At 36.6% G+C, this 13,178-nt stretch overlaps 1 protein-coding gene across 1 annotated transcript in view; it reads left to right on the top strand.

Annotated features, from left to right (window-relative positions):
- The window catches only part of LOC107193044 (uncharacterized protein PB18E9.04c-like), a 31,750-nt gene extending 18,876 nt beyond the window's left edge, over window positions 1-12,874 (top strand). Inside the window, exons 2-4 of the mRNA XM_015582419.1 lie at window positions 5,860-6,321; window positions 7,743-9,535; window positions 12,221-12,874. Of these exons, the coding sequence (XP_015437905.1) occupies window positions 5,860-6,321; window positions 7,743-9,535; window positions 12,221-12,736 (2,771 nt within the window). The 3' untranslated portion in view covers window positions 12,737-12,874. The remainder of the gene's footprint in view (window positions 1-5,859; window positions 6,322-7,742; window positions 9,536-12,220) is intronic.
- Window positions 12,875-13,178: the final 304 nt, after the last annotated feature.

Raw genomic sequence — 13,178 nt, 5'->3', positions numbered from 1 at the left:
CACAACGCGGTAAAGTAAATCTAGGCGTAAACACGGCCCGTTGCACAATCACAGGTGTTTGGTGATGTGCACGCGTGTACAGGATGTGATCGCGTATAGAAACAGGTAATTCGAGGTCTGACAGGATACCGGTACCGATCACCTACACAAGAAAAGATACGTCGTATCTTTTGCCGGGGCATTATCTTCGTCATTGGGACTTACGTTCATTGTATCCTGTTCAATATTGACAGTTTCTGAATAATCCCACCGGGACATTGCGTACTGGACAATTCATGGTCTATTCATTACAATGACGTGAATCTCTTCAATCTATTTGTGGGGCAAAAGGAACAAAAGTATCGAAGGAATAGCAAAAATTTTCATATGTTCTTAAAGTATATTCTTGCTTAACACGTTTCCTACGATCGACATTGTACGCTTTTTGTTAGACGCTTTTAAATTAAGTTTTACGGAATGTATTGATATTAGTTTTCCTGATTATATGTATGACAATGATGTAGCACAGAATGAATGTTCAGAAGTTAATGTGGCTAATGCCAGTGAAGGTACAACATGAGACATTTATGTTCCGTATCGTATAGAGTCTGTTAAAATGGCAGGACTGTAAAAAATAATGTCTCAGACAATTTAAACGACGAAAGGCTTCGGAAGACCGGCACTTTCTTCATGCAACCCAGTAGAAATGTAGGGGCATAATATCTATAAAAAAAGTCCCAAATATTGGGTCGGTCATTCGTTAATATTCGAAAAGTTCACAGCTTGACTTTAATCAGTGAAATCTCGTTATTGTACTCTACCTTTTTTTACCACCTGTTAGATAATTAGTAGACACCAGCTAGAAAGAATATTGCATCTTTTGAATCGAGAAAGTCATCGACCTATTTTAGAATATTGGCGATGTTTTGAAAATTCATCCTAGGCAAAGAGTGCTGCATTGATCTAAATCGGCGATGAGCAACCCGCGACTCGCTAATCATTTAGGTACCTACTTATGGCCCGTCGAACTTGTATGACCTACTTTAATCAGCTAAAGTGAAAAGAATGAGTTGAAAGGCAAAATAAATCAATCGTTTTTAGGAATTAACAAATTAGGTTTTTTAAACCGTTCGGATTATTGGGTTTTCAATTATGTATTGAAGTAGATTCAAGAGATTGAAGTTGACTCTCTTCAGTAGATTCTGAGACGCTGTGCAATGTTGTCCTCGGATAACACATATAGAATGCCACATTCATGTAAGTGTCGAAATTACTGGTGAATGATCAACCTCTAATTGTAATCTCTAATTGCAAACTCATAAGGTGACTGTGCAGGATTTTCGTTCATTAATAGGTACTTGTAGAACGTCTGCTTACATTACTCGAGCCCAACCAAATGTTGCTTAACACTATAATTTCAAGATCACCATTTATGGATCTCTCGAACCAATATGACGTACTCTTTCAGACGAAACAAGTCCTCATCGTGACTTTTCTTGGTAGAATACGAAGAGAATGCAATGTCGTACGATTATCCTATCGTCCCTTCTTTTTAAACAATTCAGTTAAGGAAAAGTTTTATTCATGTATTCACGTTATTTTCATCGACTGTCGATAAACATTATCGAATTAATATAGTACAAAGAAAATTCTACTTTCCGTGTATGTACGATATTTCGAGGCTTTAGAACGTAATCGAAATTACTTATGCACTGACCTAGGATTAGCTGTATGGTATTCCTTGAGAGTGTTAACTTCGATTTTGCACCTTTTAATATGTTTGATAATTAATTTCAGTGTACAGTAGACTCTAACAATATCGACATGTTCGGGGCTGTTGGGGAGTAAAATGGCAATGAGTTCAGAGCCCTCATCCATGCTAAGTTCTATCGCCATGGCCTCGGTCTTAGCGCCTGCGCAGAAGCTGGACCGTGCTGGTGCGCCGGCATACGCAACATGGTGGGAGAGCGAATTTGTGTGCGCGAAAGTACGTGTGAAGGGGAAGTGCCTCATGCGGCAATGTGTTCAGTGGCAATATAGTTACAGTCTACTGTAGTTTGATAGAAATCGTGTTTCCACCAGGTGGGCCAAATAAAGTGTTACAAGCTTTTCTTCGAAATCACTGTAGATTTTGACTTTAATTTGTTTCACATTAAATGAGACAGCTAATCATTTGGCGTGTAAGAAAATTTTCTGGGTACATTCCTGGGGAGACAAAGGAGGCTTTCCTCAGTTTTTAAAAAACAAAACTGCGTATTAATATTTTCTATTTGGATAATTCTTATCGAATTTAATAACATTTATGTGAAGCGTTTTGCCTTTTTTCTGCGCAATTAAAAAGTTACATGACTGTGCTCCAGCAGAGTTTGCTAGAAATACGTGAATGATTTGAAAATAAATGGATTGGACGTGGCTGTCCTGTTTTATGGTCACCTCGGTCACCAGATTTAACGTCGTTAGATTTCTCTTATCGTTGAATAAAACGTAAAGTGATGGTTATTGCACCTACAATAAAGAAAGCTATGAGAATAGAAATACATACTGTCTATGCATCTATTACCTACTCCATTAATGTTATCAGATGTTCGAACGAGTATTCGTGAAAGTATTAATGATTGTTTAGAAGTCCAAGGACACCACTTGGAACATTTAATAAAACTAATCTCAACGCAAAATACGTTTATTTTGATATCTTTCGCGCCTCCCCGAAGTTTCTCTTGAGAAAAGTATTCTTTGTCCTACTTCTTTAGTTAATAATAATAACAACTCTAAATGATATCTATATGATGATAATCCTTCAATAATACAGAATAAAAGGTTTGAAGTGAACGTTATTAATACGGTGGCGTCCGTTGACGCGATATCGCTTAACTTAGCACTAGACAGTTTAGGGACCCCTCACGTGGTCGCTTCCCCTTCCAGCTGTTTTTTTGCATCATCTGCCTTCATAGAAAGAAAGATGCTCGGAATCTTGTCTCTGTTACTCAGTGGTAACGGCTGACGGTGGTGTGGACAGGTTTTAGCTCCCGGGAGCCATCTTTGCCCATCGTTGGGCTTAACCCTTATACAGTAAATCGTCGATGAGTGTGCAAGGGTTCTTCGGCACTGAATATTAAATATTTCATAAACTAATGGCCATATGCGACTGAAACAAATATCACTGACGTCGGAATTCCAAGCTCTATCACTGTACTGAACCTCATTAAAAAGTTAACGTTGCACCTGGGGACCTCTCCTTATCAATGTCGAGGAGCCTTCGAACACACATCGAGGATTTGCTGTACTAGGTAGCGTATAAGTTTTCCGGGTACCATCCAAAAATACCTTGGAAAATATGTGCTTGTTGAGGTATCTATTAAACATATTTCTATTAACACATTTCTCTTAAAAATGAAGATTTTTTCACGGTTTTTTAATTTTATTATTCCTATCCAGTAAACATATGTTCTAAATATAAACTATACATATAAACTTATTTTACAAAAATAAAGTGTCATTATATTGAATGTGTATAGATTATATTGAAAATGAGAAGTCGACATATCAGTTCAAGGTGTATTTTGGAAAACCCATAAATCCGATGTATTCGCTCGTAGGTACTAAGAGAGTTAATGCATAGAGAGAAAAAGTCGTGCATCAATGTGTTAAGTCCGATAAGATAATACGTCATTCTATTTAGAAAGAATTAGGGAGGCTCCTTTTGTCCCCCTATGAGTGAATGTCCTCAGAAAAATTTATTATTCATTAAATGAGTACCTCCCTGTCCTATTTAATATAAAAAAATTCAAGTCGATATCTGCAATAATTGCGAAAAAACAGCTTGTAATACCTTATTTGGCCCACCCTGTGTGATTTTAAATGTACGAAATATTCGTTTTTACATAACTAAAAAAACAAGAAATCGAACATCATATGCAATATCTACAACCACAGTACTGATTCACGAAGGTCTTATTCTAAAATGGTTGAAAAAATGTAGAATCGATGACTTCAGTTTGAAAGATAGAGTGAAGTGGGAGGTCAGTCGAGATTAACGATGAGCGCATAGCCTTATTCACTTGAAAATAATATAAAGTACCTATGTATAGTACAGACTCTAGCTTTTTTTCCGTTTGAAGTATGTAAACTGATAAGTAAAGATGATATCAGAATTTTATACAAACTAACTGAAAACAATTTAACTGGACAAAGTTATAGCTACCCAATGGATTTCATTGCAATATTTTATGTACATATGTATACAAAATGATTTCAATTCAATTTATAGACATATTCAGCTATCTTTCATTTTTGTGACATTAGAGATAGAAATATATTGCTGATATTAATAAATTTTGCGAATTTAATTGCAAAAGAATCTATTGTCCACTTTACTTTATACGAATAGCGTCATTACATTGCATGAGTAAACATTCAATTTCTAAACAAGAACGTTTAACATTTTGCCAATGTAATTAGTAGGAGACTAATAATGAAAGTAATGAGTGTTCAGGTTCTCACTCGTAACTGATTACGTCGTTAATAGATTAAGATCTGTACAAATGTATTTTATCATAATATTGTCACAATAGTAAAAAGTTTTGCAGTTAACAACGCTTAAATGCATAGTGTTGCCATTTAGCAATATATCTGTTTCCTAATATAGTAAACACATAACAGTTACTGCATGGTGTATTCGAATGTATTGCACCTACATACAATGGATGTTTTCAAATACACATAGTATACTTCTATTCTGTATTGTTACACGTGAGTGAGTAATATTTAACAAAACAGCAATCGAAACACGAATTTTTATTGCACCATGAATTGTTTAAAAAATGTGGACACTTAAAGTTGGAAATTTTTACCGATGTTTACGAAAATTACTTTCACAAAAGAATTTTTATCTCGACAATTATTAAAGATACGAACTTCATATTTGTTCATTTTCTACGTAAGGGATCGTTCACTTTAACTAATTTTTTGTTTTATGCGGAAAGTTATTTTTAGAATGCAAAAATATTAAGAATGTTTTCAAATTTGCGAGGAGTATTCCTTAAAACAGCATATCAACGATGGGTATATTTTTTTAAGGATCTTTGTTTCATCTTATGAACATGAAAATTAAAAAATATTTCTTCTGCGTGAGAAACCTATGTAGGTACATACATATAGGTATACATATAGATATAAAAGTAAACACTGAGCGAAGGGAAGTAATCATAAGGGAATGAATTTGTTAAAACCGTCGAATATAGGTACGTATACGTATGTGCTTTCTTACACCTTATTAAAGTAATCAGTTTCACGTATTCTTATAATTAATAAAAATTTTCTATCTTACATTTAGCCTTAAAATATTCTAAGTCTCATATGAGATTGTACGGTCATCAAAAATGTTCGATTTACATTCATTCTTATAACTAGAGAAATTAATGCTAAATTCGCAGCCATTAGCTCGGTATTATCTTCGGCTTATAATACTTTACCGAGGATGATACCGATTGCCCGGATCTCACTACGAGGAGGTTGCTGCGAGTGGAGACCCAAAGAAAGCTAGACGGAACTTAAAATTTAAATATACATACATATAGACTTCAAATGAATTTCATTTCGATCAAATATTTATTTTGTTCCAAAGCATTATGAGGTAGGTTTACTACCCAAACAAATAATGGTTTCTAATAATTATTATTGAAATGACCGTGCAACTGATAATCACTGTTAATAATTTTTATTAATAAAAATGCCATGTTATGTACAACTTAATATTCTCGCAGGAAAATAGCTAACGTAGTGTTCCGTTTGTTTTAAATCATTCTATATGAACATTAGTTTACATAATTTGTCCGAAGAGATTATACCAAAATTGAAAACAAAATTTCCCGTTGGTTTTAGATGTTGAACTGGACAACTTCGTAGGACAGGGACCAGTCAGTTCGCATAATTTGACTTCACCGGCGACTTCAGCCGGTACGGACTCCGAATTCACGCCTATACCATTACATTCCGAAAATACCAAAAGTCCAGAAAATCAGTCGGCGAGGCAAGGATATTTTACCTCGATACTTTCATCACTTCCAAATCTGTCTTTATCGTCGATTACTGGAGATTTAACGGGAACTCAAGGAAACCAAGGACTGGAGAACGCGGCCAGAGTACAAGATACGAATCCTTATGTGCCTTCGCATGATCGTTACGACTCTTTGAGAGACGCACAGTCACCTCTAGTCCCTAATTTCCACGACCCAGGACGTACGAATTTCGCAGGATCTGGTGAGGTTTGTTCTGGAACCGCTTCGTCTTTGTCAGCCCCAAGACAACCAACGTTGCCGCCTATCGTACCGCCATCGACTGATGGTAAATTTTGATAACGTTATTAATACTATTCCTTGAACATTTCGTGCGACCAGTATACAGGGTGTCTATTTTAACTGAAGAAACTTTTTTCCTGTTTTTTTTTAGATATTAATTAATAACTAAACTTGTGTTTGGTGGGATGTTGGGTATGTAGTTAACACTGGGTAGTGAGTGGTGGGATGTTGGTGGCCTGGAAAATTATCTACATTTGAGTAAATGCCCACGTTGTTACTTCATAACATGTTCATAATATACAAATACTGTAAATGTTCGCCATTAATTTAAGGGGAAGTCTTAACAAATACCTAGCATTCGATATACATAGTGGTAAACATATTTTTGCGAATATCTCGGCAAGTGAAAGAGACCGACTATTATATGTATAGAACAAAGTTGTCCAGAATTATGACCTTGACAACATAATTCAAGGTCATTGAAATCGGAGGTGGCTCCCTTGTTCTGTATAATTGTTCAAAAGTTACTGGGTATGAAGGGGGACACAGTGTGGTTTAAATAATTTTGTTTGCAGGCAGAGTAGTGGCCCTACTTAGTTACCATTTAAAAAAAATAGAAGTGACCTTGAAACCTTTGAAACGCTTCCACCTTCAGTGAAGACATGCACCACGTGATGCATCACTCGAAATTATTTAATTTTTTCTAATGAAATTTGTTTCTATCTTCTATCGTTTTAATACAGTGGCTTCGCCTACTCGCTTAGGATACCCTGTATACGCGGGTAGACGAAAATTACAGGTATCTGTGAGATGTCTGGGTGGATAAGACAATCAAGAATATCGAATCTGGGGTATTTAGTGATTTTTCGATTAACAATATCGATAATGAGCGGAATACATTGCGAAAGTTTGAATTTGGTATTGTTTACAGTAGGCTGCACATTATGGTTATAACTGAATATCTTTTGATAAAAATGATGAATGTGCAGACACATATCATCTCCTCACTTCTATCAAAAGACCAATTGGGTCTTGATTCAACATAATATGCCGGCAATAACATACTGAATTTTTCACAGTTTACATTCGTATCCCCGGTTTATATCTCGTCCGGTATTATGTCTCGTGTACCCGGGTGTTTTATAGGTTAACCGTTTAAATAAATAATGCGTCATAAAAAAGAAACATTACATTTTAAATGAACGTGTAACTGATCGTTACTGTTCATCATTTTCATGCATAAAAATGTAAAGAAATATACTAATCGATCAAAGTTCTAGTATGCATGGAAAAAATTCAATTTGGTAAGTAGTTAGTATAATTTTTACTGGTAGAAACATTTAACTTTCATTCACGTTGGTGATATCTAAAGAACGAAGCGCTATAAGATATACATGTATAGGGTAAGGTAAATCATATATTGCATTAGCTGCATGAACTAATGTGATTCTTTTTACTTTCTTTCAGGGCACGTTTCATATCGTTTTGGTAATCAAAGGCGTCTTAAATACGCACCACCGCCCGACTTAACATCAAGCACATCCAAACAGTACACAGCCCCCGCAGTTCAGCCATTATTCACGCCGCAAACCGCTGTACCACCAGCCATCTTCAATCCAAACGAATTCATTGTTCCACTTCAAACGTATCAGCCCGTCGAAACTCCGATTTCCACGAATTCACCGTCGGTACCATTTTCAACGTCAGAGGAATTATCACAGGGTAATTCCCTGCAAGAGTCATTCAGGTCTAGTCCAGTCACAGTTGGAACTCCTCGAAGTGTAACACCTAAAAGTCCGAATTCCGGCTACGAGAGCGTTCCTCTAAACGGAAAGCCCGGAGTTCTGCACTCATTGTCCCGAGCAATTCCTTCTCAACTCCTGGAACCTGCCACCCCGCAGAACACACCGGCGAACATCTCTTTCGCTGGTTTTGACTTGTATGCCAACCAACAAGACTTTTTGACATTTAATCCAGAAAAGGAATCGACCGGTGCAAGGAACACTCCGAGTCAAGTAGACGCACAAGTTTCAAAGGCAAATATTCTTGTACCTACGATTGAGGTTAAACCAAGCGTATCGTTTACTCCGATCTCTGCAGTTCAGGTGTCGGAAAAGTTAGAACACTTGCTCGCTGAACAGGAGGAAGACTCGTTGAACACAGCTAGCGATGTGCCGATAAAATCTGACGAAAGTACCGGAGGCAATCAAATCATCGTGACTTCTGAAGAAACAACTTCGAACGACACCGAGAAAGAAAGCAACTTCTCAAAGCTTGGTTCGTTGTCCGATGTACTTCTTACGCAAGAAGATTCTGTACTTTTGCGGTCAACAGTAGTCGCTCCGAAGCAGCCTGCAGCAGATGAAGAGATTAATGCAGCTAAAAGTCATGCTGTATCTTCGAGCGTGCCATCCTTCCAACAATATTTCCAGACACAGCCATTTGAGCTCAGTTCTAGCTTTCTTACGGATATATCAAGACAGCAGAAATCGAGTGTGAACTATACCCCAGTAGAGGTTCCAGTTCAGAATCCCCCGTCCGATCAGTCGAAGCCATTTGCACAGCCTGCAAGTTCTAGCTTTCATACGGAAATACCAACAGAACAGAAATCTAGTCTGAACTATATCCCCGCAGAGGTTCCAATTCAGGATTCTTCTTCTGATCAGCCTCAGCTATTTGCACAGCCTGCAAGTTCGTTTTTCAGTTCATCGGACGACAGCAATCATTTTCCTACCCCTCAGTATAAAGAAATCAGCACAAATGTCGGTGTAGTGGCAGCTACACCGAAAAACGATTTACACCAATCATCGTCGAACGACTTCTTCAATTTGAACTACAATAATCCTCCGCCAACGGTTTCTCAACCATTCTGGGACACGAATTCGACGATCCACACAGGGATTGCCACCGCGACATGCAGCGCCTCAGTTCAATCAGCCCCACCGCCATTACTCTATAATCCTACGCAATTTCAAAACGAATTACACAAACCCGCGACATCGAGACAACATCCGTACATCTCACCCTTCGGGCAACCAACGGCGAATCAAACTCAACATTACTTTGACAGTTTTCCTGGACCGACGCAAACGTACGATACACCGATTGCAAGCAATAATATATTCCATCCAGCGCCGTCTGTGATGACAACGGTACCTGAACCAACGGGTTCGGCTACTTTAAATCCAGTGCAAATGTCAATTAATCCGCTAGGCGGACGATCTACCACGGATAGCTTGCCTCCCAGTTTCCAGAACTTGGTAAGATATGAAAGTATTAACTTTATTGTATTTGTGCATTATCGGAAAATACACGATACGTAAAATTGTTGGGTCCAATGCAAGACGGGGCTGTGCCACAAAATGTTGAGAAATGAGACTTTTAAGTCTGGCACCTGTTCATGTGTAGTTATTATGGCTTAATTTACAACTACGTGGCGAAGTTTGCTGCCTGTACTATGATCGTATACGAGTATACATACAATCGTAGTGTACTATGATGTACACTACTTTCAATGAAACCCTTAGTATCTCACAACGTTCTAATTATCGCATAGCTCTCTCTTGCAGTGGACACGTCAATTGTTCTGTTACAATTCGTTCAAAGTAACAAAGTTACACAAAATTTGAAAGTAGCTGCACCTTTAGCTAAATGTGTTTTTATTTTTAGAACCGTGCAATCTAATGTAGCCACGTGTCTATTAGTCATACTAATATTAATTGCAGGCACGGTTACAGTTTACTTTTGAGCACTTTCTAAACATTAACGAAATAGTGAAAAAATCTTTTATTAGTTAAATTTGTACACACATCGAAATATGTTTACCATCACTGAGGATTCTCAGTTAAAAATCACACGGAGTACATTTTTTGAATATTTTTATTTACGGATGTACGAAGATTCGCTTTCATTTTTGATACATTCTTTCTTCTCAAACTCTGCGAAAATAATTGATTGTGAGAATTCTACACATACATGAATTATAGGCATACAATTTTCTTTTTCTACGAGGTACATGCATACAATTTTTCTTTCTTCTTCAACGCATACCATTTTTCTTTCTTATGAGTAAACGTTTTCGTATAATTTCAAATTTATGAGTTTTGTCGGATTTTTAATCTGAAATTGAAAAGATCACACGAGAAAACAATGCTTTAAATAGAAATATATTTTTAATAAAAATTTTTATTCTATTCTGGGTTGTTCCATAAATAAAATTACAAAATTGAAGGTAACACGAAAAGCTCACAGTTTAGATTATTTTTCGACAGGATCTTCCTTGATGATAAGACACATCTTCCCGTGTTCTATGAGACGTTTTGTCTCTATTGCAAAAATTTATATTGGCCGCTTCGAAGATAGAATTGTATTGATTATCCTGATTACCGGACGTTTGGTTATTTATTCATACTTTCATGAACTTCTAACTATCTCTGAATATATTGACAGTTTCGATAACTTTTCTATAATTGAATAGTCGTGCTATAATATTTATTACACTAACAGCACTTAAAGCATTCAAAGACTCGTTAAAGTTATATTTTGCTTCTAATGTTTGTTATTGTAATTATCAAGTGATATTATACAAGTGTTCAGAATCACATTTATTCTTTTTGAAACAACTTGTGAAATACTAGTGTAGTACGACATGTAAACGTGTATGTATACATTTCTCGTTTTATTTCGAAATATAACTTTCGAAAAGCTGATGTATTATTACTTTTAAAATGAAAAACTAATTAAAAAAATACATATCTTTTTGGTTTTAATGTATGACTGTATAATCTGAAGAAGACAAAATTAATTCTGGACACTTGAATTGTGAGGTTTGAAAATCAAACAGTATAAATTAATCACAATTGCAACAACTAAGAAGATAACACTGCTACAGATTCAGAGTGAATCTTTGGCATGACAGCGTGATTTAGTTTCCTATGCGTGTGTTTTTATTTATCGAAGAACCCTTAAAACAGAATATGTATTGCAATGTGTTTACTTTGATACCTTCAATGTTGTCCTCGTGAACATTGAAGTACCACTAATAGATTTTTCTATTAAGGATTGCAAGTTATACAGAGTGTCACAATTACTAGTTAACCGAAAGCAAAGTAAAACTACGTGCAAAAACAAATCAAGAAGTTAGAATAATCCTTTTTATGCGAATTGACGTTTTTGAAAAAGTCGAATTTAAATAGTTATTGGTCATGCATGGTTTTGAATACGGCTGGCTGGTATGTTCGACTATAACTCACTATTTCTATTTACAGTAAACACTTATCCTATTACAATGAATGAAAGTATTTTTCCATTACTAATTTAAACAAAATAATTGTAAAATAATATTAATAGTTACATACATATACATACATATGTATAACGCTAATCATTCTGAAATAATACTGTTAGTGTCTGTAAACATTAACACTAGAGCTACGTAAGATTGTACCGTAAGATGTATATCAAATTAAATAGTATAATATAACATTCAATATAATTTAGCATAATGCAATACAATATAAAATGTATAACAAATTGAAGGTCGTCATAAATTCCGATGAAAGGACCATTATGATTTCAGTAACTGTAATAAAAGAAGCGGTCTAAAATCCACCACTTTTACGGGTTTGGTAGTTCTAGTGGTAACAGAAGTAGAAATAATCAGTAATTGGTAAACGCGTGAATTGAAGAGGAAAATATGTGTATTTGATGAATTTGAAAATTCTATCTAGATATTCAGATTTTTTTTTGCACGTAGTACAATTGTACACTTAGTTTTGTCACTAAATGCGCAACATCCTGTATAATCTATTTATTTTATACAGTGTTTCAATTCCGTCATGCACAAAAATATAAGATGTGATATTGAATATACACATACACACTTGCATTGTGGACAGCAGATTTGTCACTACCTTTTCTGCTATTACATCGTCAATGCGTTTCAGGCTGCTGGCCCTTCAGTCAAACGCATGCAGTGCAGAACGGTGTACCATCATTGGTTTTATCGCAAAGAGGTGGAATACAAAGTGTTATGGCTTCCGTTCTCCATGCAAGATAGCTTACGTTTAGAAGAGGTTCACAATTCCAGTGAAATTACCCCCGAGGCCACCGTCGCCACCGACGGTGGTCGTTACGATGTCGACATTTTACGTCGTCAGAGATCGCCCGTTTATTGGAGCGGATCATCGACGGAAGTGAGACGATGCTCGTGGTTCTTCAAAGGGCCCACCGAGTCGCGATACGTCCCTTACGACGAGAGCACTGCTGCGAAACTCGAGGAGGAGTATAAACAAGCGTGTATGATAAACACCTGGAACCGAAGGATTGAGTTGAACAATGGGGAGTATATCATTTTCCACAGTGCCACGGTGCAAGTTCATTACACGACACCCACTACTCCGGAGATGGCGTCGTCTTGGAGCAATAGCACGGTAAATTTTCTTCGGTTACAAGTAGATTAGAGACATCATACGGGGTGTAAAAAAAATGCGAGACACTTTCACAGGGTGGATGCTACTCCCCAAACTAAGACGAAAATCGAGGATAAAGAAATTTCTTTCGAAGTCACGTTTCTGAGCTATTAGTTATGTATTGGAAATACGGGCATAATACGTGGGAAATACGTCTGGTACGGTGGGTTATGCCATTTAAAGGTTCATTCTACCTCACTGGTTGAAAATGTGGCCAATTTTCTTTATACATATATGTATATCAATTGATGATATAAAGGTTTTGCCACGGTGAGAACACTAACCCTCTGCAGAAGTTCTCTTGGGCCTCAAAGTGATCCTAGAAATATAAAAATAGAATGATTATGTTCTATAGGAGTTTACCAGAGGTTTGTGGGTACCCGAAATTACGGGATTCCTGAGATTCGGATCGGGTCGGGGCAAGTCAGGCGAG

Source organism: Dufourea novaeangliae, unplaced genomic scaffold (assembly GCF_001272555.1).
Source record: "Dufourea novaeangliae isolate 0120121106 unplaced genomic scaffold, ASM127255v1 scaffold557, whole genome shotgun sequence".
Lineage (NCBI taxonomy): Eukaryota > Metazoa > Arthropoda > Insecta > Hymenoptera > Halictidae > Dufourea > Dufourea novaeangliae.
The sequence above is the reverse complement of the archived record's forward strand: the minus strand, read 5'-3'. Positions and strand labels throughout refer to the sequence as shown.